The sequence below is a fragment of the Bos javanicus genome, chromosome X (genome assembly GCF_032452875.1).
Source record: "Bos javanicus breed banteng chromosome X, ARS-OSU_banteng_1.0, whole genome shotgun sequence".
Taxonomy (NCBI): Eukaryota; Metazoa; Chordata; class Mammalia; order Artiodactyla; family Bovidae; genus Bos; species Bos javanicus.
The window spans coordinates 89507813-89531871 of NC_083897.1; the positions used below are offsets into that span (position 1 = coordinate 89507813).

Here is a 24059-nt window from a genome sequence, read left to right on the forward strand (position 1 = left end):
AGTAGAGGGAAAATTGGGGAGGAGGGATGCTGGAGCAAGGAGGTAAAGAAGACAAGCCTGTTTTACAACAAATATTAAATTACTTCAGTAATACAAACAGACAAAGGAGGGAGGAAGGAAGGGGATCAATGACTTAAGTTGGGGTGTAGGTCTTCATCTACACTGACTTGAGAATGAAGCCCCCCCCAGAACTGTCACTCCTTCAAGCCACGATGCAGTTCTTATCTCTGGCCTGTCGAGATATTCCTGGGCGAGAGTTCCCAGGGAGCTGTGGAGATGGGGAGTTGGTGGTCTCAGCTGCAGTGTCTTGAGCAAGCACTGGCCTGCACAGGTGCGGGGACAGCGGGATGCGTTCCCCTAGGAAGTAGCCGTCCTCCTCTGAGGACTCGGAACTGGAACTGGAGGGTGAGCTGGAGCAAGATCCTGAGTCTGACCCTGATCCCAAGTCACATTGATGGTGGCGACGTCTGCCAAAGTGGCAGCGGTGGTGGTGGTGGTGGTGGTGGTGATCGTGGTGGTGGCGGTGGCGGCGACGACGCATGGGGCCCCTGGGCGGGGGGCTGCGTGGTCTGCGGCGCTGGGCTGGGGGCGCACTCAGGGTCCGCCGAGGGCCTCCCTCAGACACCAGAGGGTCGCGAAAGCTGACACGAGGGGCGCTCTGGCGACCAAAGGCACCATCTTCTGGTCGCGGATCCGGCTGGCTGGGAGGCCCCAGGGGTGGTTCAGGGACACTGCGGAGCCCCAGCTCAGGCATGGAGTGGCGGTGGGGGGCCCCTCTCAGAAAGTGGGTGGGTTCCTCAGGGTCTGCAGCTGGAAAAAGATGGAGAGTCGCCCTATACCTCCTGCCCCACTCCCACCCCACCCAGGAGAGGCCTCTGGAAAGGACCTTCTCTCTCCCCGATCAAGACTGGGAAAATGGGGGCAGGCATCGGGGTCGGGTAGAAAGGTGGGGAGTCCAGGAAATATGAGGCCTTAGGCAGGTTCTGGGTGGAGGTGAAAGCAGGAGTAACAGGACAGGATTGGTGTATGAGGTGTGGCCCGGGTGGGGGCGTGGCCTCTGGTGGAAGGGGCGTGGTATAGGATGGAGCAGAATCCGGGCAGGGCCAAGGAGCAGAGGGTGAGGGGTCAAGGGTTTGGAGGAGGAACTTGGGCTCAAGCTGGGACAAGTTGAGGTAGGGGAAGGGCCCTGCACAGAAGTGGGGCAGAACCAGGATTCACGTGGGGTGTGGTTTGGGCTGGAGATTAGGCCTGGAATGGTTTGGGGATGGAGCCAGGACTGAGATAGGGGTAGGGCCAGGGATGCCAGGATGCCAGGGCCAGGGCTGGTCAAGGGGAAGGGACAGGGTTGGGGGAGGTGGGGTGGCTCACCAGGTGCTGCCTCGGTGTTGGTGCCTTTGGTGGTAGTCTCAGATGCCCCCTCCACAGCAGAGAAAGAGGCTGTAGAGGCTGTGAGAGGTGTGGAGACCGTGCTTGTGCTCCAGCTGCGGCGGCTGTGCGCTGGAGCCATGGGCTCAGAACCCAGGCTGCAGGCTCGTGAGCAGAAGATTAGGCCACGGCGTGGCAGGAAGGGGCGGCCCAGGAGAGCTCGCCCGCAGCGACTACAACAGAAGCAGCGCTCTGAGGCATGCCAGTGCTGGCCCTCATAAGCCATCTGGCCTTGGTCCAGGCCTGCAGGGATGGACAGGAGGGGAAAAACTGAGGCAGAGCCCTCAGGCATATCCCCGACCCTACTGAATGGGGGCCCTTCTTGGAAATCTGGGGCAGGGTTCCTGGAGATGCCCTCTTGCCCCACCTCTCCAGACTGGGGCCCTTCCTCACCCTCCTCTCCTGGAAACTGGCTAATAAATGTCTCCTCTGCCTCCCTTTCTTTCCCCAGGTGGCCCCTCCCAGAGTGGAGGTGGGTATTAGACTCTAAGATGCGGGTCAGGCTTAGACATTAAGAGGTGGCTTCAGGTGGAGGGAGAATGGAAGGTAGACCTGAAGAAACCTGGGTGGTGGCAACAGGACAGAGAAGGTAGGGCGTGGCTTTGGTGGGAAGGGAGTCGATCTTAGAAGGTTGAGTCTGGCTTAGAAGGTAGGGTTTACCTAGGCTGATGGAGGAGAGTGTGAGAGAACAGGGCATAGCTTAGAGTAGGGGCTAGGTTGAGAGGGTAGGAGAGTAACTTGGGAGGCGGGGTGCTAGAAATTAGAGGGCACTCTGGAGGTGAGCCTAGATATGTAGTGGTGCCTAGTGTAGCTGAGTTTAGAAAAGATGGCATGATGGGGGACATCAGTAATGGAATTGCAATGAAGGGTATAGGGCTACAGTGCTGGGGCTAGAATTAAAGTATGGGGTATAATGGGAGATGGGGCCTGGAAGACGGAGGAATCCTGGGGGTAGGGCTATGACCCAGCTGTCCATCCATCGCCCAGCCAGTCCCATGTTCACCCACCAATGTGCTCCCCGCAGCCATCACAGTACTCCGCGTGGCGGGCCTCATAGCAGGCACAGCAGTGGGGGCGACTCTGACGCATGACATAGCGCTGCCCCCCGAGCGATGCTTCACACTCAAAGCAGCAGAAGTGATCCATGTGCCAGTGCCGGCCCTCAGCTTCCGTGCACTCAGGGGAGAAGATGATCTGGCAGGCAAAGGCCATCATGGCCATCAGAAGGGTCTGCCCCTGGCCCTGCCCACCCTCCATTCCCACCGTTGGGCAGAAAGACACAAACCTCGTCACAGGCTTGGCAGCGTGGACGCAGGCGTTCGGCATGGTGGCGACCACAGTAGACCTTGCCAGCATGGTAGAAGTAGATGAGGTCCACCAGCAGCTCCCGGCACGTGGAACACACAAAGCACTGTGGGTGCCAGCAGGCACCTAGGCCTGCACGGCTGGCAAACACAGCAATGTCCCCACCTCCAATCTGCTTCCCACACTGTGGAATGACAGGTGAACACTGTCACCATCACCAAGAGGGTCAGATGGATGGGGGTCAGCCAAGGTGTGTCACACCTGGGCCTTCCCCATGGTCTATGTGACCAGCCCCATCCAGGAGGTAACTTCAAGATAGGCCCTGCCTACATGGCTGGGGGTAAAGGTGGGAGCAGGAACCTTTAGAGAACAACCCTGCTCCTGGGGAAAACCACAGAGACAGGCCCTATCTCTCGTGGGTGGCCTCAAAGGCAAGTCTCGCCTTTAGGGGGTTGGGAAAACCATAGAGTCAGGTCAGGTCCAGTTGGGGGATCTTAGCAACAGACCTCACCTAACAGTAAGATCTAAGGTTAGGGTCCACCCACCAGGGGGGGGGGGGCTCAGAGACAAATTCCACCCATTGCCCAGCTCTGAAGACATGCCCTGCCACTGTGGGTTGGTTCTTAAGAACAAGTCTCGATCATAAGAGGGCCAAAGAGATAGCCCACATCCCATGTCCACAGCATGGAAGGGAGAAAATGAATAGAGAAGGTCTACTAGGCTCTCCTTAGAGGCAGACCATACCTGACATGGGATCTGAGAAACAGGCCCCAGTCCACCAGGGGGCCCTACAGACAGACCTGGCTGGTCAGGGAGGCCTTAGATATGGTCCCTGCCCAACAGCAGAACGTGAGGAAAAGACCCCACCTACCAGAGGGGACACTAGACAGACCACTAGGGCTTAGGTGGCCAGCCTCATCTTCCCAGGGCATGGGAGATGGGTCTGCACCCCAAGGCTTGGAGCAAAGGCACTACTTACTCACTGAAGCCCTCCATGGCTCACCTCCTCGCAGATGGCCCCAGTGATGGTCACGGGGAAGATGCGCACGGTGCCACGCCCCAGATTCTCCCGCTTCCGCTGCTGGCTGAAGGCTCTGAGCTCTTTCTTCTCCTCCTCTTCCAGTGCCGTACAGTACTGTACCTGGAGTAGCAGGGGTCTTCCAGGCTCTTCCCCTGATGCCTGCCCCACCCCGACCTTCTTCCAGATTTCATCCTTGCTCAGAAAGTTTACTTCTAGGCCTTTGTACAGGTATCTCAAATACCCACCCCTTACCTCTTCTCCCAAGGCCCAGCTGTGGTTTTTACCAAGGAATGTCCCCTGATCACTCCTGCCTGTTTAGACCTGTCCCCTCAGATCAGTTCACCTTTTCTCCTCTGAACATGCCCACTGCTTTCCAGCTCCCAGCATTTGTCCAGGCCGTGCCCCCTACCTGGCATGCCCTTCCTGTCTTCTGCCTCCTTACCTCACTGTCATGTGGGGGCAGCTGGTGCAGCAGCTGCTTGATCCTGTATTTCTCCCCAGGACTGTTCACATAGGGGACCTTGTCTTCTGGGAGGCAGCTGAAAAATTGGTATACCTGGAGGGACATAGGGGATGGCTGAAAATAATTGAGACTAGAGGCGATGCAGTGGGGTGGTTGTTGTTCAGTGGCTCAGTCGTGTCTGACTCTTTGTGACCCCATAGACTGCAGCAAACCAGGCTCCCCTGTCCTTCACTATCTCCCAGACTTTGTTCAAACTCATGTCCATTGAGTCAGTGTTGGTGGAGCCCTACTTTTCTGAGAAAATTAAAGTCATCAGGAGGGAATTTCTACTGACCCCCCTCCATCTCTCCTTCCTACAGGCCAGATCGTTCCTGCCACATCTCTAACATACCGAGAGTCCCTTAATGTCTTGACCCTTCATCTGCTGCTTCACTTTTCTTTCCACATTTACAGCAAAATTCCTCAAAAATGTATGCGTTTGCTATCTCCATTTCATCTCCTCCCATTCTCTCTAGACCCCACTCCAGTTGGGCTTCTCTGCCCCCTCTGTCTCTGTCCCTCCTCCAAAGCTATTCCTGTCATAGTCATTGATGATATCCAGATTGCTAAACTCATTTCTCAGGTCTCAGTCTTCATCCAGTTTGACCCATCAGTAACAATGGACACAGCCAATCACTCCCTGTTCCTGAAAACACTGTTCTGTTAGCTCCCACAAGACCACACAGCCCTGGGTTTGCTTCCTCCTACCTTATTGACTGCTCCTTCTCTGTCCCTCTTTTGGTTCCTCCTCAGCTAGTTGATCCCTAAATGTGGGAGGGTCCTTAGTCTCAGTCCTTGGTCCTCTTCCCTCTGTCTACCTTCAGTTCTTTGGGAATCACATCCAACTTCATGGCTATAAATACCATCTCCTGGCTAATGCCTCACAAATGCATACCTCTAGCCCTGTGACTTCTTGTTGAGTTCCATTTTCATGTGACCACTCAGATGTCCAACAGGCATCTCAAACTCCAGACAGCCAAAACCAAATGTATGCTCTTAGCCTTCAAACCTGCTCCTGCCTTGGCCTGCCCCATATCAGTCAATCCATCCATCCTTTGTGTCATCTTTGACTCCTCTCTCATACCCACAAGAAAATCCTCTAAGCTCTAGTTTCAAAATATAACTAGACTCTGACTACCGCTCACTACTTCCACTGCCAATGTCATGATCAGGATCAGTCACCTGGACCACTGCAGTTGCCTCCTCTTCACTAATCCCCTGCTTCCACTCTCACTCTCACAGTCCATTCTACACTCAGCAGCCAGAGGGATCCTGTTAAATCCTAAGACAAATCACATCCCTTCTCTGCTCACAATCCTCTGGTGTCCTCTCCCTCATTCAAAGTGGAAGTCAAAGTTGTGTCCATGGCCCCCACCATCTCTGACCTCATCTCCAAACACTGGCCCCATTGCTCACTATGCTCCACATACACTGGCATCCTCACTGTTTCTCACACATGCCAAGCACACTCCTGCCTCAGGGCCTTTGCATTCGCTTTTCCCTCTGCCTGGATTGTTCTAACCTCTGATATCTGCATAGCTCACATTCTCACCTTCTTCAGGAAGCTCAAATATCACACTGCCACAGAGGCTGACCTGGGCACCTTATTTACAATTCCAACTTTTCTGTCTCTCCTCCACTTCCCTGCTCTATTTATTCCATAGCTCTTCCACCATTTGACATACTTTTGTAGGTTTGCTTATTGTCTCTTGTTCCCTTTGGGAATACAACCTCCAGGTGGGCAGGTGTATTTTTGTGTGGGTTTTTTTGTTCTTTGTTATGTTCTCAGAACAGTGTCTGACATGCAGTAAGTGCTCAGTGACTGTTGAATGGATGAATCAATGGAAATACAGTGAATGAAAAGTGCTGGGATAAGGCCTGAGATAAGGCGAGAACAGGAGTGGGGTGATCAGGTCCTGAGGAACTGGCCCAGCCATCAATCAGGGTTCCCTGCTAGATCACAGAGGGGTCAGAAGGACATGCACAGTCTGACCACGTACTCTAGTGTTTCTCTGGAAATAGGTTCCCACCTGAGTGTGTGTTTGAGTATGTGTGTGTGCGTGCCCACTGGTGAGCAAGAGTGGGTGGTGGTGTTTGGTCACCTGCTCAGGCTTGAGACCAGGGGGCACCCAAGCATACTCCTCTGAGGCACAGCCTGAGTCATCATCAGAGATGGAGTGGCGCTGGAAGTCTGAGATTAGCCGACACATGATGCGTTCCAGGTCCACAGGCACTGCATGCACGGCGTGCTCCTCCCGCGGGCATTTGCAGTGCTGGCAGATCTTTCTGAGGGGGCCGGGATGGGGGTCAGTTCCAAAGGGATAGCCCACTGGGATCCCCCTTGGCGGCCCAAGGAAGTCTAACCGGAGGGGCAGAGGCAAGCAGATTATCGCCAGCAAAAGACTTGGAGCCTGAGAGGGCTCTGGGCTTGGAGGCGGTGCAGAGCCGACGTGAGGCTGTGAGCCAAACCACTGTGGGGGAGTGGGCGGGGGCTGTGAAGGGCGGGGCGGCCACCTGGGCTGGGAGCTGCGAGCGGGACTGTGGGCCTGGCCAGAGGATGTGAAGCGAGTGGTGGGGCTGTGGGAGGTCTCAAGGCCCTGACTTTCAGCACTGGGACTTGGGTCACACTCTCCTGGCAGCGGACCTGAGTAGGGGCGGGGCTGAATCTGAGATTGGAGTCCCCTCAGGACTTTGGAAGTTGTTGGGGGAACTTTTCCTAGAGGCGGGTTCTAGCTTGTGCTGAGGCTCTGAACTCGTAAATGGGTCGGGCTCTGAGCTCGTGAGTAGGGCTCTGTCTGTTGTATTCTGTGGGAGGTTTTGGGTACAGAGCTTCACTAGGAGGATAGGACCTGGGTGTGGGAGAGGAGTTCTGAGCCCAAGAAGGGGGCTGGAGGTCAGTGGGCGGTGCTCAGAACCCGGGACCCAGGCTCTCCCTAGAGACAAGACTCGGAAACTAGGATACTTCTGGGGGCGGGGACATATAGTAGGCGGAGATCTCCTGGGAATGCCACAATTAGGACCGTGTCTGGCGAGGGAGGGGCTCTGGACCTGAGCTTTTCTCGAAGACCGGGCTCCAGGCTAGGGGAGTGGCCTACGTCTTGGTGGGTTCCCCTAAGGGCAGGACCCTGACGAAGGCAAGGTCACCTACCTCCAGCCGTGTAGCAGGAAGCCGGGGCACTGCTCCCTGCAGGAGTTGCAGGGCTGGCCACGGTCTGGGTCCTCTGCCTCTGGAGGCTGTAGTGGGCGGGGACAGACGCGGGACCGGGCGAGGTGCGCGAGGGCGGGGAGGGAGAGAGAAATCAACGCCCGCCTCTCCATTCCAAGGACGGCAACCACAGGCCAGGGCCTGTCCCACCAGGGCAACGCCAGGCAGGCTGGGACAGAGCCCAGAGCAGAGGGGGACACCACCGAGGTAGAGGCGGGGCAGCTGAGGCTACCTCCCTACATGCCCCCCTTTCAGGGAATTTCCCCTCCCTGGGCCAGCCTCTGACTCCCATCACCCAGCCTGGACACCTCCCACCAGCCTCTGAATCCTTCAGGCCTCAAAACACCTGAGCTGAGTACTCTCCCCACCAGAGCAGAGACCCTAATCTGGGTGTCTCTTCCCAGGCCTCATCTCGCTGGGCCCCTTCTCCACTCAGGAACCAGCAGCACTCCAGTTCCACAGGTTGGGAGTCTGAGACTCCATCCTTACTTGGTATCCCCATGTGAACCCTATTCCTATTTTCAGAAGCTCAAGAGCTGTTCTGGAGAAGGCAATGGCACCCCACTCCAGTACTCTTGCCTGGAAAATCCCATGGACAGAGGAGCCTGGTAGGCTACAGTCCATGGGGTCTATAAGAGTCAGACACGACTGAATGGTTTCACTTTCACTTTTCACTTTCCTGAATTGGACAAGGAAATGGCAACCCACTCCAGTGTTCTTGCCTGGAGAATCCCAGGGGCCGTGGAGCCTGGTGGGCTGCCGTCTATGGGGTCACAGAGTCGGACAGGACTGAAGCGACTCAGCAGCAGCAGCAGCAAGAGCTCTTCCCCAAACCCTGGCTTCACCTTTTCAAACCCAAGGAACTGAGACCCTTCTCTGGGATCTCAGGAGGCCCTTGAGCCATTCAGAAACTCACACCCCAAGAAGCCTTGGCCCTTATCCCTCATATCCTAGGGCTATTCACTCTTCTGGACCAGACCCCACCCAGACAGCCCCTCCAAAGGAAGACAGAGACCCTCCTATCTAGGAAGTCAAAAGCTCCGTGACTCAAGTGGAAGCCTGGAAGCTCTCTTACCCCCATATTCCTACCACTTGACTCTCAATATTCGGACACCCCAGGAGTGTAAGGCCTCACCCCTCAGTTCACCTTCCACCCAGGTACAGGGGGAGGTCCCTTTCTTCAGAAGCTCAGGAGGTCTCTGCTCAATCTAGGACTTCAGGACCCAATCTTTTGGCTCTCAGAATCCCCTCCCATCATTCACCCAAGATGGGAGTGCACCAAGTCCCCTGCGTACTGATAAAGGTGTGCGGAAAGGTGATTAGGAATCAAGGACCACCAGATTTCTACATTCCTTCATCCACATGCTTCCAGCAGTCCTCCGGTCTGGGTATCCTGGGGATGGGGATTCCCAGATCCTCTGTGGAACACCTCCTCTCTATCCCTTGCTTCCTCTCTTGGGTCTCAGTTTGTCCCGACCCCCATCGCTGCCCCGAGTCTCGCTCACCGCACGCCCGGAGCGGCGCCTCCGGGACCCACGCGCGAACATGGCGCGCCCAGGCAGGGTCCAGCCAGGCCGGGTCAGGCGAACGGAATCCTTGCGGCCGTCTGGCCACCGCGCGTCCGGCAGGGGAGCTCTCAGTTCCGTAAACCTGACACCGGCGTAGGAGGAGCGCGCCCAGCGGGGTCCGCCCCTGCGCCTGTTGTCTCTCCCAGGCCAAGGCGCCCCCTGCCTAGAGGTGAGGGGCGCGCAGCCCAGGAGCGCCGTGCGCGACAGCTTCCCGGCACTCCTGCCTGGGCGGGAGCTGGGCCTCAGAAACCACAGCCCCCAGAACCCCAGGGTTCCATGTAATCTCTCACTAGATGTTCTGGGGCTGGAGGGCTCCGTTGTGGAGGAGGGGAACTTGGAAGTGGTGACCTGACTGCAAGGAGTGTGTGCTACAGTAATTGTATTGGCACTTTGTGTCAATTTATCTTGGATGTTTATTTGGGGGATGGGTTAAAGCCACCTCTTGGTCCTCCCCTCACTGGTGATGATCTGAGGGTCTCTTTCCCTCCAATTAATGCTGCACGAACGGTCTCCAATCCTATTGCAGGCCCGTCTGAAAGCTAGACCTTGTACACCCCCGCTCCCCATGTCCTTGCTCACATCCGCTTTCAGAGAGAGCCAGGGTTATTTGAGATTTATGGGAAAGGACTTAAACTGACTGGCCAGGTTCCGCGGCCCTCTTCCCATCCTTATAGTTCCCAATTCGAGGCCTCATAAGTCCTTAGAAATATATTTTAAAGGTTTCTCTCCCCTGCTCCCGCTTTTCTCTCTCCAGGTATTCTTTCCCTGAGCTAGGAGTCTCTCCTTCGCCCTCTCAGGCTTCGCTACGCCTCAGGGTGGGAGGAGGGGGTCCCTGGCACACAGTCAGAACTCTGATGCCCGGCCAAGGTAGGCACCGCAACGGGCAGCGGTCCACCGGCCCTTCACGGTGGGCTTCCAGGGACCCCGCCCCTCACCCCTCACCTTCCCACCCCCCGAACCCCCTACCCGCCTACTCTACCCTACCCCACACCACCCCCGGCCCATTACGCAAACCGGGTCATTTCCCGCCCCTCCCTGCCCCAGGGAGGAGTCAGGAAAGGTTATGAAATGAATGAGAGAACTAACTAGTCCCCTCGGCGCCCCGCCTTCGCCTTGCTGCCTAGACGGTCTCCCGGTTCTCCAGCAGGAGCGCAGGCAAGGAAACGGAGAGATAGCAGGGTCTGAAGAATGCGAGGCAGGTGACTAGAGGGAAGTCTCCTTGTGAAGCATGGGGATCCTATTTGAACCCTTTGGGGATTCAAGGACAGGGCTCCCCAGAGTCTGGGAAAGGGCCTGTCTAAGGAACCCAAATTAGAACCGAACTGTAAAGAGACTCAGTGGTAAAGAATCTGCCTGCAGTGCTGGCTTGGGTTTGATCCCTGAGTCAGGAAGATACCCTGGAGGAGGAAATGGCAACCCACTCCATTATTCTTGCCTGGAAAATTCTATGGACCGAGGAGCCTGGTGGGCTACTGTCCATGAGACCGCAAAGAGTCGGATGTGACTGGGCATTCAGTGGCCAGTAGTAGGGCAGTGGGCAGGGCTACTCTGAGTGTGACTTAGAACAATCGGCAAGTGAGGCTTCACAGAGGATGCAGCTCAGCAAAACACTGTTGGAGGGGCCGAAAATGGGTTTTCTTGAACGGTGTCCAGCAGGTCAGAGGTGGAGCTTTCTCTCACCTTCTTTTCCCTTTGTCCCCTGCCTCCCCCCTCTCCCCCCGCAAAGACACTGAGAAGTCAGAGCCGTGTGGACTAGGTGGTTGAGGAATTTATTTAGGGGAGAATTAATCATATTTGTTCTTCCTCGGGGAGGGAGTCTTCAAACAATATCCAAGGGCACGGGAAAGGGAGAAGGTCTGGAGGGGTGGGGGAGGGGCAACAGCCAGACAAAATGGCAACACACGATCACAGGCACTACAGACGCCACAGACACAGCAGAGGGTGCAGGATAGGGGCTCCAGACCAGGCCTCCAACCACCCCGGGGAGGAAGCGCGTGTGGAGGGAGGGAGGAGGCAAGGGAAGTGGGGAGAGAGGGTGGGTTGGCCCCACAGACCCTTTGGCTCTGTCCACTAATTGCCTTGCTGGCCCATCTCAAGGTGGGCAAAGGTGTGTGGGGGGTGCCTCTCTCTGGATCCCACCCCTTAACCTCCAAGTCTTATTTCTCAGCTCTTCCTGGGCCACCTCAGTCCCCAGCCTTGGCCAAAGATATTCCCCCCATCCCTAACAAAACCCGTCCCTCAGCCCCAGCCAAGCTTCTCATCCTACCCTCCCCACTGCCAAGCCCATCCACTTTAAAATATATTTTCTTCACTGCTCCATTGCGGGGGCAGGGCTGCCCTTTTTGAAACCACCAGGCAGGCCCCACTATGAGCCCCAAACTGTCTAGAATCCCCACCATGACCTCACTCCAAGTTTGGCCCATTCCTGAACCCCACTTCTAGGCTTGCCCAAGGTCTGCCCCCTTTAGAATCAAACTCAGTCTATGGAATGTTACAAGTCACATCCCTTTCATAGATTCTGGTCCCAATCCGAGACGCGTCCCCTCTGGAGCCTCATCCACTGTCTAGTTCAAGCCCCACCCTCTCTAAAACCAGGCCTCAGCGTTTTTTCTCTACCTGGTTCCTGGGTCTCAAGTCACACTTCTTCCTTAAAACTCTGTCCTACTCTAAACCCTGCCCACTGTGGGCGCTACCACTGCCTCACTCAAAGCTCCACCCCTTCTAGACCCCCACCCTCAGTCTCCTTCCAAGCCCCATTCTAGAATGCTGTAGGGCACCCTTCTTCTTGAGATTCCAAATCCAGTATGTCTGGAACCCAACCCATCTGCTTATTAGTCTCCTCCACTCCAGAACTCCTCTCCAAGACCACTTTGGGTCCCAGGCTCACCCAGTCTCTGCCTTTCTCCCCTCTTTAGTGTTGGATTTTCCCTAATGGCCCCTGTTCAGGAATTGCTGGAAGAAATCAAGGCCAGAGTCAGGAGGAGGAGAGGAAGAAAGGGGAGATAGTCTGAACTCACACCCACCCTCCCCATGCAGCCTTCTGTCTCCTCTCTGTGCCCCTTAAAGAGTCCCCCCAACCTCAGGGCACAGGGCCAGGGGCCAAAGGATGAAGGGGAAGGGGTAGGGGTAAGAGAAGGGCCCACTCAAGATCGGGTCCTTAATGCACAAGGGGAGTGGAGTGGGGGCAGGGCTTAGACAGATAAATAGATATTTATATATAATATATATATATATAAACAGCAAAGACAGTTAAGGGTCTCCTGGCTTGAGGGGTGGAGACCTGGGGTGTAGGGATGGTAAGTGGGGGCAGGCCTTCTCCTGAGCTCTTGCCTACCCATGGGGTCCTCCCAGGCTGCACTGACCTGTGGAGACAAAAGACATAAAAAGGAGAGGTGGTCTAGACACAGGTAGTGCCTTTAGGGAAGGGCTGGGCTGCTATGCCTCTGCCCAGGCTTTACCCTCTATCTGCCATGCCCTTCTTCCTTCCTTCTTCCTTCACTTATAGTCTTGGGATCAGGTTCATCCCAGCTGCTCCTGTTGGGAAGATATACCTTACCTCCACTAGATTAGGTACCAAAGAAATTATGGTTTCCTTTTGGATTGGTTTCCCCTAATCCAAAAATATCTGTTAACAGGTACTGAGCAGAGCGAAGATCCATATCTTTGTGGCACTTACATTGTAGCGGGGGAGACAGAGAGACTTAAAACAATGACCATGATGTGTAAATAAATTATCTAGTATGACATAAGGTGATAATAAGTGAAATGGAAAAACAAAATTAGGCTGGGATGAGGGGGATTAGGAGTGCCAGTAGGGAAAGAAAGGTTGCTCTAGTAAGTAGGTAGTCAGAGAAGACCTCATTGAAGAAGTGACATTGGAATAAAGACTTAAGGAGGTGAGGGAATGAACCATGCAGATAACCAAGGAGAATTACATTCTGGGCAGGGAGCACAGCTGCCAGTGCAAGGGCCCTGGGGTGAGACCACATCTAGTGTGTTTGAGGAACAGCAAGGAGATCCGTGGGGCTTCAATGGAGTGAGCAAGGGAGAGTGATAGAAGGTGATGTCAGAGAGATAGGTAATGGGGTCACATAGGACCTTGTGGACAAAGTTGTGAGGACTTCTGCTTTGACCCTGGATATTTTAAAATGATAGTAAAATGTTTCATGCTATGTTGTTTCAGTAAATGTTTCTTAACATTAGTAGTGCTCTGATTTATCTATGGCATGAATTAGTCATGGGGACATCCCCTAATCTAGTAGAAGAGATAGTAAATAAACATATAAACTAATAATTACAGACTGTGATAAAACATAGGGAAAGGTAAGAAAAGGGTCTTATAAGGAGTTGGCCAGGTAAGGTTATCAGTGTGTGTGGGTTTGAAACTCCAAAAAGAAAGCAAGTACCAAGACCATGAAGTTGGACTGTGCCTGACACATCGAGATGGCCAGTGTGGCTGGAACAGAGTCAGGGGGAGTGGTTGGGGATGAGAGGTCAGAGAAGTGAGGGGTGGGGCTAGATTGTGTAGGGCCTCGTGGGCCATAATGAAGGCTTTGGCTTTTAATCTGAGTGAGCCCCAGCAGATATCTGAGTTCTGAGCACAGGAAGGCTGTGGCTTGATTTAGGATTTAACAGGGTCCTTCCCCAAGCTGTAAACAGAATATAATGGGAATGGGAGTGGAAACCAGTGAAGAGGTCCAGGGGGACAGTGTGAAGATTATAGATATATTTTGAAGGTAGAGCCAACAGGAATTTTTAATGAATTGTATATGAGATACCTAATAAACTCCTCCCTGCCCTTTCCATCCTGGCCAAGTGCCACAAACTACCTCCACCAGTGTTGCCATTTCCTTGCCTTTCCCTCTAACGCCATCAGCCTGCCTCTACTTCCCATCTTCCCCTCTCATATGCGAGGGACATCTCGCTTCTCTTTAGGGTACCAACAAGGCAAGCAAGACTTTCCAATGCCCCCTGCTTCGCTTCGCCTCGCCCCTTTCCTTCTTGGAAATTCCACACCATCCCCCTCATCTCCACGGTTGCGGAGAGGTGGATCTGTCACCTCCTTCCAGATTAGTAATCGCTGACCTTCATGATTCAAGCCCATTTACCCTTATCATCCATTGGCCTTATCATAACACATTGGCTAAGACCCACCTCCTCTTCCCTCCTCGGCGCCTGCGCCCAGCCGACTTTCCAATACGCAAATCCTCCTGTTATTCCTCCTTTCATTGGTTGCTCTGCCCGCTTCTCTCCCCTCCCTTCCATCAGAGCAGCACTTCCACCTCTCTCCCATTGGCTCTTCATTCTGCCTATTTTCAAAAGCCACTCTTCTCCTCTCCACCATTGGCTAGTTACTCGCCCTTAACGTGTAGCTCCGCCTCTCTATTGGGGCCTTCAAATGGCCGTCCTTACTTGTCCAGCTAGCGTCCTATGGACCAGCCTCTTATTGGTTCATTGGCCCGCCCATCTCCTTTCGTGAGCCCTCATTGGCTATCTCACCCGTCTGTCACTCACCAGACTACATCTGATTGGAGAAGGATGTGGGTGCACCCTGAGGGCCGTAGCCTTGCTGCCCGTAGTCGCCCTGAGGCCCATAGCCACCGCCGCCGCTGCTGGCCGGCTGCCCGTAGTCTGGCTGATAGCCACCCTGGGGCCCGTAGGAGTCCTGGGGCCCGTACCCGCCGGGGCCCTGCCCGTAGCCTGCCTCGCCATAGGCGTCCCCGGGCGCTGGTTGTTTCTCGGGGGCACCAGGAGGAGCGCGCAGGAATGGGGCGGCCCAGCCTGTCTCCTTGAACACGAACCACAGGTTGCCGACCCAGAGCACTAGGTTCAGGAAGCCAAACACCTGCGGGGAGACAAAGCTCTGCTGTCATCTAGCGCCCATTGCCCTGGTGGTCCCAGGGAACATTGAGGCTGTTTGCATCGAGCTTGGATTCACAGGCGCCCAGAGGGTGGTGGTTTCTGAGACCCTGACCCTCCGAGTCCCAGCACATGAATGTCTATGTGCAAAAAAATCACCTTGGTGGGGTGATTAGAATTCACATTCCCAGGGATATACGTGTTTATGTATTTGCATATATACACGTTTATACATGTACAGAATATAGTAAATCAATCTAAATTTGTAAGATATAGTAAAATGGTAAGCATAACTTTTTATTAAATACGTAGGCATAACACTAATAAACACATATACACAAAGTACATAAATGGGATTTTCCAGGCAAGAATACTGGAGTGGGTTGCCATTTCCTTCTCCAGGAGATCTTTGTGACCCAGGGATCAAACCCGCGTCTCCTGCATTGCAAGCAGTTTCTTTACCACTAAGCCACCAGGGGCTTATGTATAAATACACATGTGTAAAGTATATAAATATGATTTATACTAAAACAAAGATACGGAATTTGTATAAATATGTAAATGTAATTCAGTTTGGGGCCAGAAAGTAATATTTCTACTTTACAGTTGAGGAAACTGAGGCCCAGAGAAGCTAAGTGGCTGGAGGTCTGATAACCAGCAATTGACAGAAAAAATTGGAACCTTAGCATCTGTAACACTTGTATACGACTTACCATGTGCCAGGTCCTTTTCTAAGCATTTTGTATGTTATTATTCCACTAATGAACTCTTGTTTTCTATTTATATGCTCAAACTGAGGTCTGAGAGGCTATCTATTGATAGTTAGAGGTTATAGAGCTTGCAAGTGGCAGAGCCGGGATTTGAGCTCAGCCTGACTCTGGCCAGTAGGGGGCGTCCAGATGAGAAATATTTCAAGTTCTTTCATTTTGCATGTAAGGAAACAGGTTCTTAGTGGGTACTCGCTGAGTTGCCAGAGATTCTACATGACTAGGCTGAGCCTGGGATCCAGGACCTAACTGGACAGAAAATCTCATGTCCCCTTTTTGGGAACAGTTTGTGGTGTCACAGTGATTATAATTACTATCTCATCCTTCAAGGCTCTGTTGTTTGCATGCCTCCTCCAAGGAGCCCTCTCAGATTTCTTCAGAATTCTCCTCTCATTTTTTTCTCTCCACCACTTCGCCTCCCCATGCCAGATTAAGTTTCCCAGCCACCTTCCCCAGCTGTCTCAGCCAGCTTCCCAGGACTTACCACCGAGGTGTTGAGGCCAGAGGTCACAGGGTCCCTCAGCTCCTTGCATGTATTCCCTGGCTGGTGGCAGACATGCATCCCCTTAATAATGTTCTCTGGGTCTGTGGCCATCTTCACGTCTGACAGCCCCTTGGCCCAGGCCGATGAGCTAACCAGCCACATGAAGGCAAACACTGCCGTGGCCAGAAAATCCTAGGACAGGCAGGGGAGAGGGATACAGCACCATGAGTGGGCTGCTTCATGCTGGGCTGTGGGGCCTCCTCAGATCACAGGCTTTCCTGGGGGGGGGTCCCCCAGAAGAAGCCTGTCTCTCCCTTGCCTTTCCAGCTCTTGAAGCCCCCAACACTCATTTGAAGGTGGTTCTTCTTGCTTGGACGTGTGTGTGTTTGTGTATATATATGACCCAGAGGGTGTGAGAGTGTGATTGTGATATGTGGGGTGTGTGTATGTATGAGGAGGATTCTGTGAGTTTGTTGTCTAATCTGTGGCAAGTAGTGTGTCTTTCCACTTTTGTCTGAATGTGGGGATTTGTGTAATTTTGTATCTGGAATGAGGGTGTATGAGTACAGCTGTATAGGAATCAGTGTGTCTGTGTGGTGTGATGGATGACAAGCATGACTGATGTAATGAACCTCTGTGTGCTCCTTTCTTTCATCTAGACTGTGGGGTTTGGTGAGAGGTAGTAAGTTTCCAGGTTTCTGGGATTCCGTGTGGGCTGTAGATGTGTCTCTGTCACTCAATTAGTCAGTGTCTCTGATGCTCGTAGCAGCAGTGCTTGCGTGTGAGCCTGTCTGGAATTTGGTGTGGCCTCTGAAAATGGCTGTGTCCCCGAGGCTCCATGTCCCCTGGCCCCTGCATGCATGTGAGTGGCTGTGGGAGCTCACCAGCATGGGCCCTTTGTTGTTCTCTCGGTACTTGTTCTGCAGGAAGATGTAGGTAGCCAGAGCCCCCATGGAGTAGAGGAAGGCAAACACAGCCACGGTGACAAAGAATTCAGCTGATGAGGAGTAGTTCCCCACCAGGAAGATTTTTTTAGGGTCCCCTTGGCAGGTGGGTGCCTCAAAGTACACTTCGTGCAGCCTGTGGAGAGAGGTGGGCAGGTGTGGCCTAGGCCCTAAGAATTCCCTTCCCCTCCCCCCTTCCCAGTCATGGGGCCTCCCAGATTCTGACATGGTCCCAGGAAGAGGAGATAACCATTCACGAGCACCTACTGTGTACCAGTCACATTTCATTATTTGTTGTTGTTTGGCTTTTATGGTTGCACCACAGGGCTTGTGGGATCCTAGTTCCATGACCAGGGATTGAACCCGTGCCTTCAGCAGTGAAAGCATAGAGTCCTAACCACTAGACCACCAGGAAAGTCTTGCAGTCACATTTCAGGAGAACATCCCAGTGAAATAGGTGTTATTCAGCCCTCACTCCAATCTAAGCACTTGGCCCCTTGGTTATTCATAGAACACACCAGGCACCCTCCCACCCTAGGATATTTACACTAGAAAGCTCTCCTAGATATCTCATATCTTACCCACTCCATCTCCTTCAAGCTTTGCTACACTTGTCATCTTCTCAGTGAGGTCTTCCCTGATCTATTTAAAATTAAATCTAACCATTCCCTCCCAGCACTCCTTAGCCCCCTTCTTTACTCCATTTTCTCTGTAATTGTGATACCCTTGGACATACCATGTATGTTACTTTTTTCCTTGATTTTTGCTGCAAGTACAAGAGGGCAGGGCTTTTCCTTGGTTTTGTTCACTATTGTGCCCTTAAGTCCCGGAACAGTGCTGCCACATAGTAGGCACTCAGTAAGTATTTATTAAATGAAATATGTGGAGGCAGAAACAGAGGCTCCAAGAAATGCAATGACTTGCCTAAAGTCACACAGCTGGCATGGGAATGACAGAATTGGGATCTGAATCCTGTGTTTTTTCCCTATGTCATGTTGACTCTTCTCTCCACCTCACTTCAGGTCCTCAAAAGAAAAACAAATGTGTACATAGCAGAGGAGAGCCCAGAGACTACAAGATAGGAGGAGACGGACAGAAAGACAGGAGGGTAGAAGGGATGCAAGAACAGGATGGGTGTATCTGAGGTGTGGGTGGGGAGGGTTGGGGGAGACTGGGAAGACATGTGGTGTGAGGGAAGAGGGGTCATAAGGAGGGATGTGTGTGGGGAGAAAGACTGGAGTGATGTCCCTGAGCTCCGACCTCAGGTTGTGGGGGCAGGATCCTGAGATAAGCAAATGGTGCCGATGCCCTTGTATAGCAAAGGCCCTAAGGGAAGGGCTTAAACGTATTGATCAGCTCTAAGCATTTTACATAATTGCCTCTTTTAAGGACTCTCCCCCACAATTCTCTAAAGGAGGCATTATTATACCTGTTTTACAGAAGAACAAACAGAGGTTCTGCAAGACTAAGTTACTTATCCGGGGCTGCAAGGCTGCTAAATGATGGAGCTAGGAGTTGGGTCTAGTTTGAGTTTTTGGGTTTCTAGGGGGAATGAAGGGTCCTTAAGGGGGGTTATTGGGGCAATGGCAGGATTGGTCAAGGGGAACACAGGCTAAAGATTTTTTCCCTGGCAGACTTGTGGGTAAAGGGCAGATCCTCAGGACCTGAGGCTCTAGGCATGGGAGGTGTTGGGGGCCACAGAGTTTTGTGGCCTTCTAGATTCCAAGATATCCCATGCTGCAACCGCTACTCCTTCCCCAAACTCCCTTGGCTTCTGTGAGCTGGTGGGTCCCTGGTTGCCATGCCCCCTCCCCAGCCTCTCAGACCATGCCTCCCTGGCACTTTTCTTTTGATTATTGCTCAGGGCCACTGCTGGACTATCCTCTCTTCAATCTTCCCTCTCACCTTGGATGATCTCTTGAGCCTACATTTACCCTTAATGCTCAAAAATCCCTAATTTCCAACTCAAACCCTGACCTCTTTCCCCAGTCCTTTAAACTTCTTTATTTCCCTTATTTTAACAAACACTTATGGAGTGCTTATTGTGTTTCTGGCACTGTGCTAAGCATTTTACAAGTATTAATTCACTTAATATGTATCATAACCCTGAGGATGAGTATTATTATCCCCTTTGACGGGTGAAGAAATGGAGACCTGGAGCAGGTATGTGACTTGTCCTAGTAGTGGAAGAGCCTTAGGAGCCTCCATTGAAATTGTTCCTGTAAGTCTCTGTCTTTCCATGGCTAGGAGGGAAGCCTCTCCATTAGGGCAGCCACTTTGCCTGCTTGTGCTCACTCTCATGTACCTAGCACCCAGCATATGGTAAGAGCTCAAAAATTCTCAGAACTGCTTAATTGGGTTTAATCCTTCTCTATGGCTATGCAGCACCCCCTCATTAATTCTCTATCATAAGACCCTGCAGGAGGATCCCCTCCTTGGATTTCTCCCAATCTGCAATTATCTTTATTAATTTGTTTATTTGTTATAATGCTGGCTCCACGAGGGTAGGGAGCTTGGTCTGTTTTGTTCACTGTTTTATCCCCAGCACTTTGAGCAGTACCTGGCATACAATAGGTTCTCAAGAAATGTATATGGAATGAATGAATGGGAATTAAATAATAATATTGGCTAACATTATTATCCTATGGCATTAAGGATACATATATATATGTGTGTGTGTGTGTGTGTATATATATATATATATATATATATATATATAATTTTGAATCTTATTTATTGCTAGTCTCCTGTCCCTCCCCTTCACTAGAACATAGCCAGAGGGCAACAGCCTATGCCTGTCTTGGTTGCCACGTGTCCTGGATGTCCAGAGCAGTGCCAGGCACAAGGTAGGTGCTCAGTGCATGCGCAGTGACCTGAGTGGGTGTGGTCTCCCGAGGTGGAGGCTGGGCAGGAGCCTCTGGGGTGGAGGTGTTGGCCAGTCCCAACCCCCCACCCCCATCCCAGGCCTGTCAGGATCCCAGGGGTGGGCTAGAGTGGGGGCACACCTGAAGGGGTACTCGAATTCGACCTCGATGTTGAGGTCACTCTTGGTCTTGTTGGCACAGTCCACACTCAGCTGGAACTCCCCACTGTAACTGCCGCATGTGGCAAAGGCGAAGATGGCAAAGACCTTGGGCAGTAGGGGTGGGGATGGCCACAGTGAGCCTGTGTGCATGTGGGATGGGGCTGCCCTCCTCTGGACAGATCAGGACCCAGCATAGGCAGCAGCAGATGGACTAGTCCCCACCCCCACCCCCTAATCAGGGCTCATGGGGCCCAAGGACAAGCTGATTAGAGGGGTGTGACTATCTCTTCCAATCTTTCTCCCACTGTCTCTCTTGGGCTCTACATCTCAATAATGCTCTGATTCCCCTTGTTCTGTCTCAGTCTCTATTTCTCTCTCTCTGTCTCTCTCTCTCTCTGTATTCTGCCTGTCTCTGTTGTCCTCTGTGTCTCTAGTTCTCTCAGTCTCTCTCTCTCTCTGTATTTCTCAATGTCTTTGTCTTTCTCAAATATCTCTGTCTCTGTTTCTCTCTCTACTTCTCTAGTATATACGTGTGGCTCTTTCTGCCTCTTCTCTCTCTCTCTATCTCTCTCTCTGAATGTATGTCTCTGTGTGTGTGTGCCTTTCTGTTTCTTGGTCTGTCTCTAACTCCCTGCTTTGTCTCTGACTCGTTGTTTCTATGGTGCTCTCTCTGTCTCCCTCTTGCCTTTCTGCTTATCAATTTATCTCTTTTCACAGTGGGTCTCTTCTTCTTCTATTTCTTTCTCTCCCCCACCCCACTTTTCTTCTTCTCTTCCTGTGTCTGTTTCTCTTTGCATCTCTGTTCATCTTTCTCTGTCTTCCATTTCTTTGTCTCTTTCTCATCTCTATATCTTTTTTCTGGGTATTTCCATCTCTGTCTCCATCATTCCTGATCTCCCATTCTCTCTGTCTCCTTCACTGTCTCTGGGTTTCTCTGGCTTTGTGTCTCTCCCTGGAGCAACCAGCTTCAGGCTTCACCTCCCTTGCCCCTCTCTCACCTCAGGAGAGGAAGTAGCACATCGCAATATTCCACTTCATGATGTGGGTACCCTTGACCTTATGTGATGTTACATCACAGCCCATCCATTCTCTGGCCCCAATGCCCTGGGACTTCACCCTGGAGCCCAATTTCCCCATACCCTTTGCCCCCCCACCCACCCATCTATTCCTCCCTCCCCATTCCGAATCCCAGTACCTCCCTCTTTCTCCCCACAGCTCAGACCACACTCACCCATTGCAGCACCTTCACGAAGCCGAGGGGCTCCTTGACCACCCGGAACTGACCCCCAGCCACCAGCTGAGGAGAGAAGTAGTGGGGAAGGGTGGGGTTGTTGGGGATGGAGAGGAAGGTGAGGGACAAGGCCACCAGGCAATAACCCCTGGGGATAAGGCATGTGATCTTGGGGAGAGAGTGACGTTTGGAGAGAAGGTGAAAAGGAGGAAGTGACACTTTGAGGAAAGTGTGAGCTCAGGGTCTCTGAAGAAGATCCCTGGGGTTCAGGGAGGTGGGGAGATAGATGGTGGAGGGGTTCAAGGGTGAGGAGGATGGGGATGGAGTCAGGACTAATTAAGGAGAGAAGGTTTGAAATCGTAAAGATGAGTCAGATGGCAAAGGGGATCAGGTGGAGAGACTGAAGAAGGAGTTGGGGTTCATTAAGGTGGGGGAAATGGTCTTGGATGGTGAAGGTGAGTCACAACAGGGAGGGAGTTGGGTTGGCTAGGGTGGGGGAGGGGTCTGCAGCGGTAAAGGTGAGTCAGATGATGGTGGTGGGGTGTCTGAGATGATGAGGATGGGGAGGGGTTAGTCCTGGTTAGAGATGGGCAAGGTTCTGAGGTGGTGAAGAAGAGTGCGATGGCAGAAGGTCTGGGCTGATTAAGGTGGAGGAGAGCTGGGACATGGCTTCACTGTATATGTGCTGGGGGAAGGGAGACTAGGGGTTTGGGAGAAGCGAAACCGATCGTCCCCCTTGGTCTGTTCTGGGGGAAGAGGTGGTCGTCTACCAGGGTACCATCTGGAAGGGTCTGGGAGGGGCAGGTGTCAACCCTCCCTTGCACCCCCGCCCCCACTCCTTCTGTCGCTCTATTTCCTAGCTCATCCGCAGCACCCCCCAATCTTCCTTCCATTCTCCCTTCCCATCCCTCCTTGCCTATACCCTAGCTCTAAGACCCCTCTTCTTCCTTGCTCGCCTGTAAGGAAATGGCTTCTGGCGGCTCCCGCTGCGGCAGTGAGGACAGCCCTCGCTGCGGCAAAGGGCGCATTCCTTTTCTCCACCTCCCCTTCCCTCCCCTCGTCTGCCGCAGACCCCAGCCCCAGAGCTGGGACCAGGCGTCCGCTGCTAGAATTCTGGCCACCACCTCTAAGAGTAGGCAGATTCACTGCGACCCGGGCGAGGAGGCCGGGCAGCGGCGGGCTCTGTCCGCGGTGCTGGAACGCGTACCTGATTCACCACGTCCATGTCGGCCAGCAGCAGCATCAGCAATGCAGGGGGCGGGAGGCGCCTGCTAGCAAGGGCGGGCGCAGGGCGCGGCGGGGGCGGCGCGCGATCGTCGGAACAGCCCAGGCGGCCGCAGCTCCGCCCCTCGCACCCCCGCCTCACTCGCCAAGGGAGCCTGCGCACAGCGGCAGTGTCTAAATCTCACTGGTCGCCATTCCAGCCGGGAGGTTGGAACCGTGAGAATTCTCTGGGAAGGTCGTGATCTCTGAAAACACGGCTAGAGATCTGGGGAGGTGGACCGTTCCGTCCTACAGTAGGACAGTTTGCCAGCCCTTTACTGAATTTGTTGAATGTGTTCATTTATTTAATCCTTAGAACGTCCCGATGTGGTAGGGACCATTGTCCCCGTTTTTACAGGTGAGGAAAATTAGTCCCCAGAGAGGTTAAGCGACTTGTATAAGGTTACCCAGCTAGTTATTGGCAATGCCCAAAGTCCCTGCAATTTAAACGTAGTTCCCAAAGCCCCACCAATTTAAACGTAGTTCAGGGTCTTGAGGGTTTCTTCTTTTCTGAATTTTCAGCACATTAAAAAAAACCCAACACCCTCCCACTCCACCTATCTCCCCTGTTTCTCTCTTCCTTAGTCAAAGGAATAACTTAGTCAACTCCCTACTCCAACTCTACGCTTGATACAACCTGTTTATTCCTCAAGTCCTCCGTTAATTGGATTACACCTCCTTCATGCTGCCAAAACTAGGCCCACCGAGGTCAATGGCAATTGCCACGTTGTAGAAGCCAATGGATAAATACAGTTGGAATTTAAAATGCTAAGCCTCACTCATACTAAAAGAAATGCCTATAAAAGCTACCAAGACATTGTTTTTCACCTTTGAGGGTGGGGAATATAAAACAGTTTAATAATGCTCAATATTAGCATGTTGGCCAGAAACAGGCATTCTCATAAATTGCCCATGGAAGTTAAATTGGTATAACTTCTGCAGAGAATAATTTGGCAGGATGTAGCAAACTAACGAGTCCATATATGTGGCTCAGCACTTAGACTTGTAGAAATTTGTCTTGCAGGGAGATACATACATGTGCTAAAGGAGGTATGTATAAGATGATACACTGCAGTGCTCTTTATTTTTTATTATAAAAATAAGGAAGTGTGGACACTTCCCAAGTGCTCATTACTGGTGGCCTGTTTAACAAAAAACTCAGCTAGAGGTACAAAATGGAGTACTATGTAGCTGTCATTATTAATAATATGGAGCTGTGTAATGATATTCAAGATACTTAGGAAATGCAAGAGGCCAAACTATGTGGGAATTGTGTACAAACAGAAGGGATTGCATCATAATGATAGAATAACTAACATTTTAAATTGTGGCGATTCTGTGAGCTTCTCATATATCACTCATTTAAATCTTCACAACAACTCTATGAGTCAGGTACTACTACTATCTCAAACTAAGCTGAAGGAATTTTCTAAAGTAATACAGTTGGAAAGTGATAGAAC

General features: G+C 52.4%; 2 protein-coding genes across 3 annotated transcripts; both read right to left on the bottom strand.

Annotated features, from left to right (window-relative positions):
• Positions 1-60: 60 nt before the first annotated feature.
• Positions 61-9100, bottom strand: PRICKLE3 (prickle planar cell polarity protein 3). 2 transcript variants are annotated; one of them, XM_061410079.1, is made up of 9 exons: positions 8964-9100; positions 7402-7487; positions 6356-6539; positions 4194-4307; positions 3734-3871; positions 2711-2935; positions 2433-2619; positions 1369-1668; positions 61-810 (listed from the first exon to the last, which is right to left on the bottom strand). In XM_061410079.1, the coding sequence occupies exons 1-9, from the start codon at positions 9003-9005 to the stop codon at positions 203-205; spliced, it is 1884 nt and encodes a 627-aa protein (XP_061266063.1). In that variant the 5' UTR covers positions 9006-9100; the 3' UTR covers positions 61-202. The 2 variants fall into 2 exon arrangements, with proteins under 2 accessions (XP_061266063.1, XP_061266064.1); XM_061410080.1 differs by having other exon boundaries at positions 2711-2914; positions 8964-9099.
• A 1676-nt stretch (positions 9101-10776) lies between these two features.
• On the bottom strand, positions 10777-22652 carry SYP (synaptophysin). Its single transcript, XM_061410091.1, has 7 exons — positions 22544-22652; positions 21337-21402; positions 20086-20210; positions 17021-17216; positions 16137-16328; positions 14541-14871; positions 10777-12388 (listed from the first exon to the last, which is right to left on the bottom strand). Exons 1-6 carry the CDS (start codon positions 22577-22579, stop codon positions 14545-14547), a joined length of 942 nt encoding a protein of 313 aa, XP_061266075.1. The 5' UTR covers positions 22580-22652; the 3' UTR covers positions 10777-12388; positions 14541-14544.
• Between the last annotated feature and the right edge of the window lie 1407 nt (positions 22653-24059).

What these genes read in the sequence shown, in the direction of transcription:
- PRICKLE3 (XM_061410079.1), bottom strand. Translation starts at nt 9,005, where the DNA reads ATGTTCGCGCGTGGGTCCCGGAGGCGCCGCTCCGGGCGTGCG. An exon ending in CTGGTCTCAAGCCTGAGCAG is followed by an intron (nt 4,308 to 6,355) that starts GTGACCAAACAC and finishes ATGTCCCTCCAG; the next exon opens with GTATACCAATTTTTCAGCTG. An exon ending in TGCCCCCACATGACAGTGAG is followed by an intron (nt 3,872 to 4,193) that starts GTAAGGAGGCAG and finishes CTGCTACTCCAG; the next exon opens with GTACAGTACTGTACGGCACT.
- SYP (XM_061410091.1), bottom strand. Translation starts at nt 22,579, where the DNA reads ATGCTGCTGCTGGCCGACATGGACGTGGTGAATCAG. An exon ending in ACAACAAAGGGCCCATGCTG is followed by an intron (nt 16,329 to 17,020) that starts GTGAGCTCCCAC and finishes TGCCTGTCCTAG; the next exon opens with GATTTTCTGGCCACGGCAGT. An exon ending in CTGGCCTCAACACCTCGGTG is followed by an intron (nt 14,872 to 16,136) that starts GTAAGTCCTGGG and finishes GTCTCCCCGCAG; the next exon opens with GTGTTTGGCTTCCTGAACCT.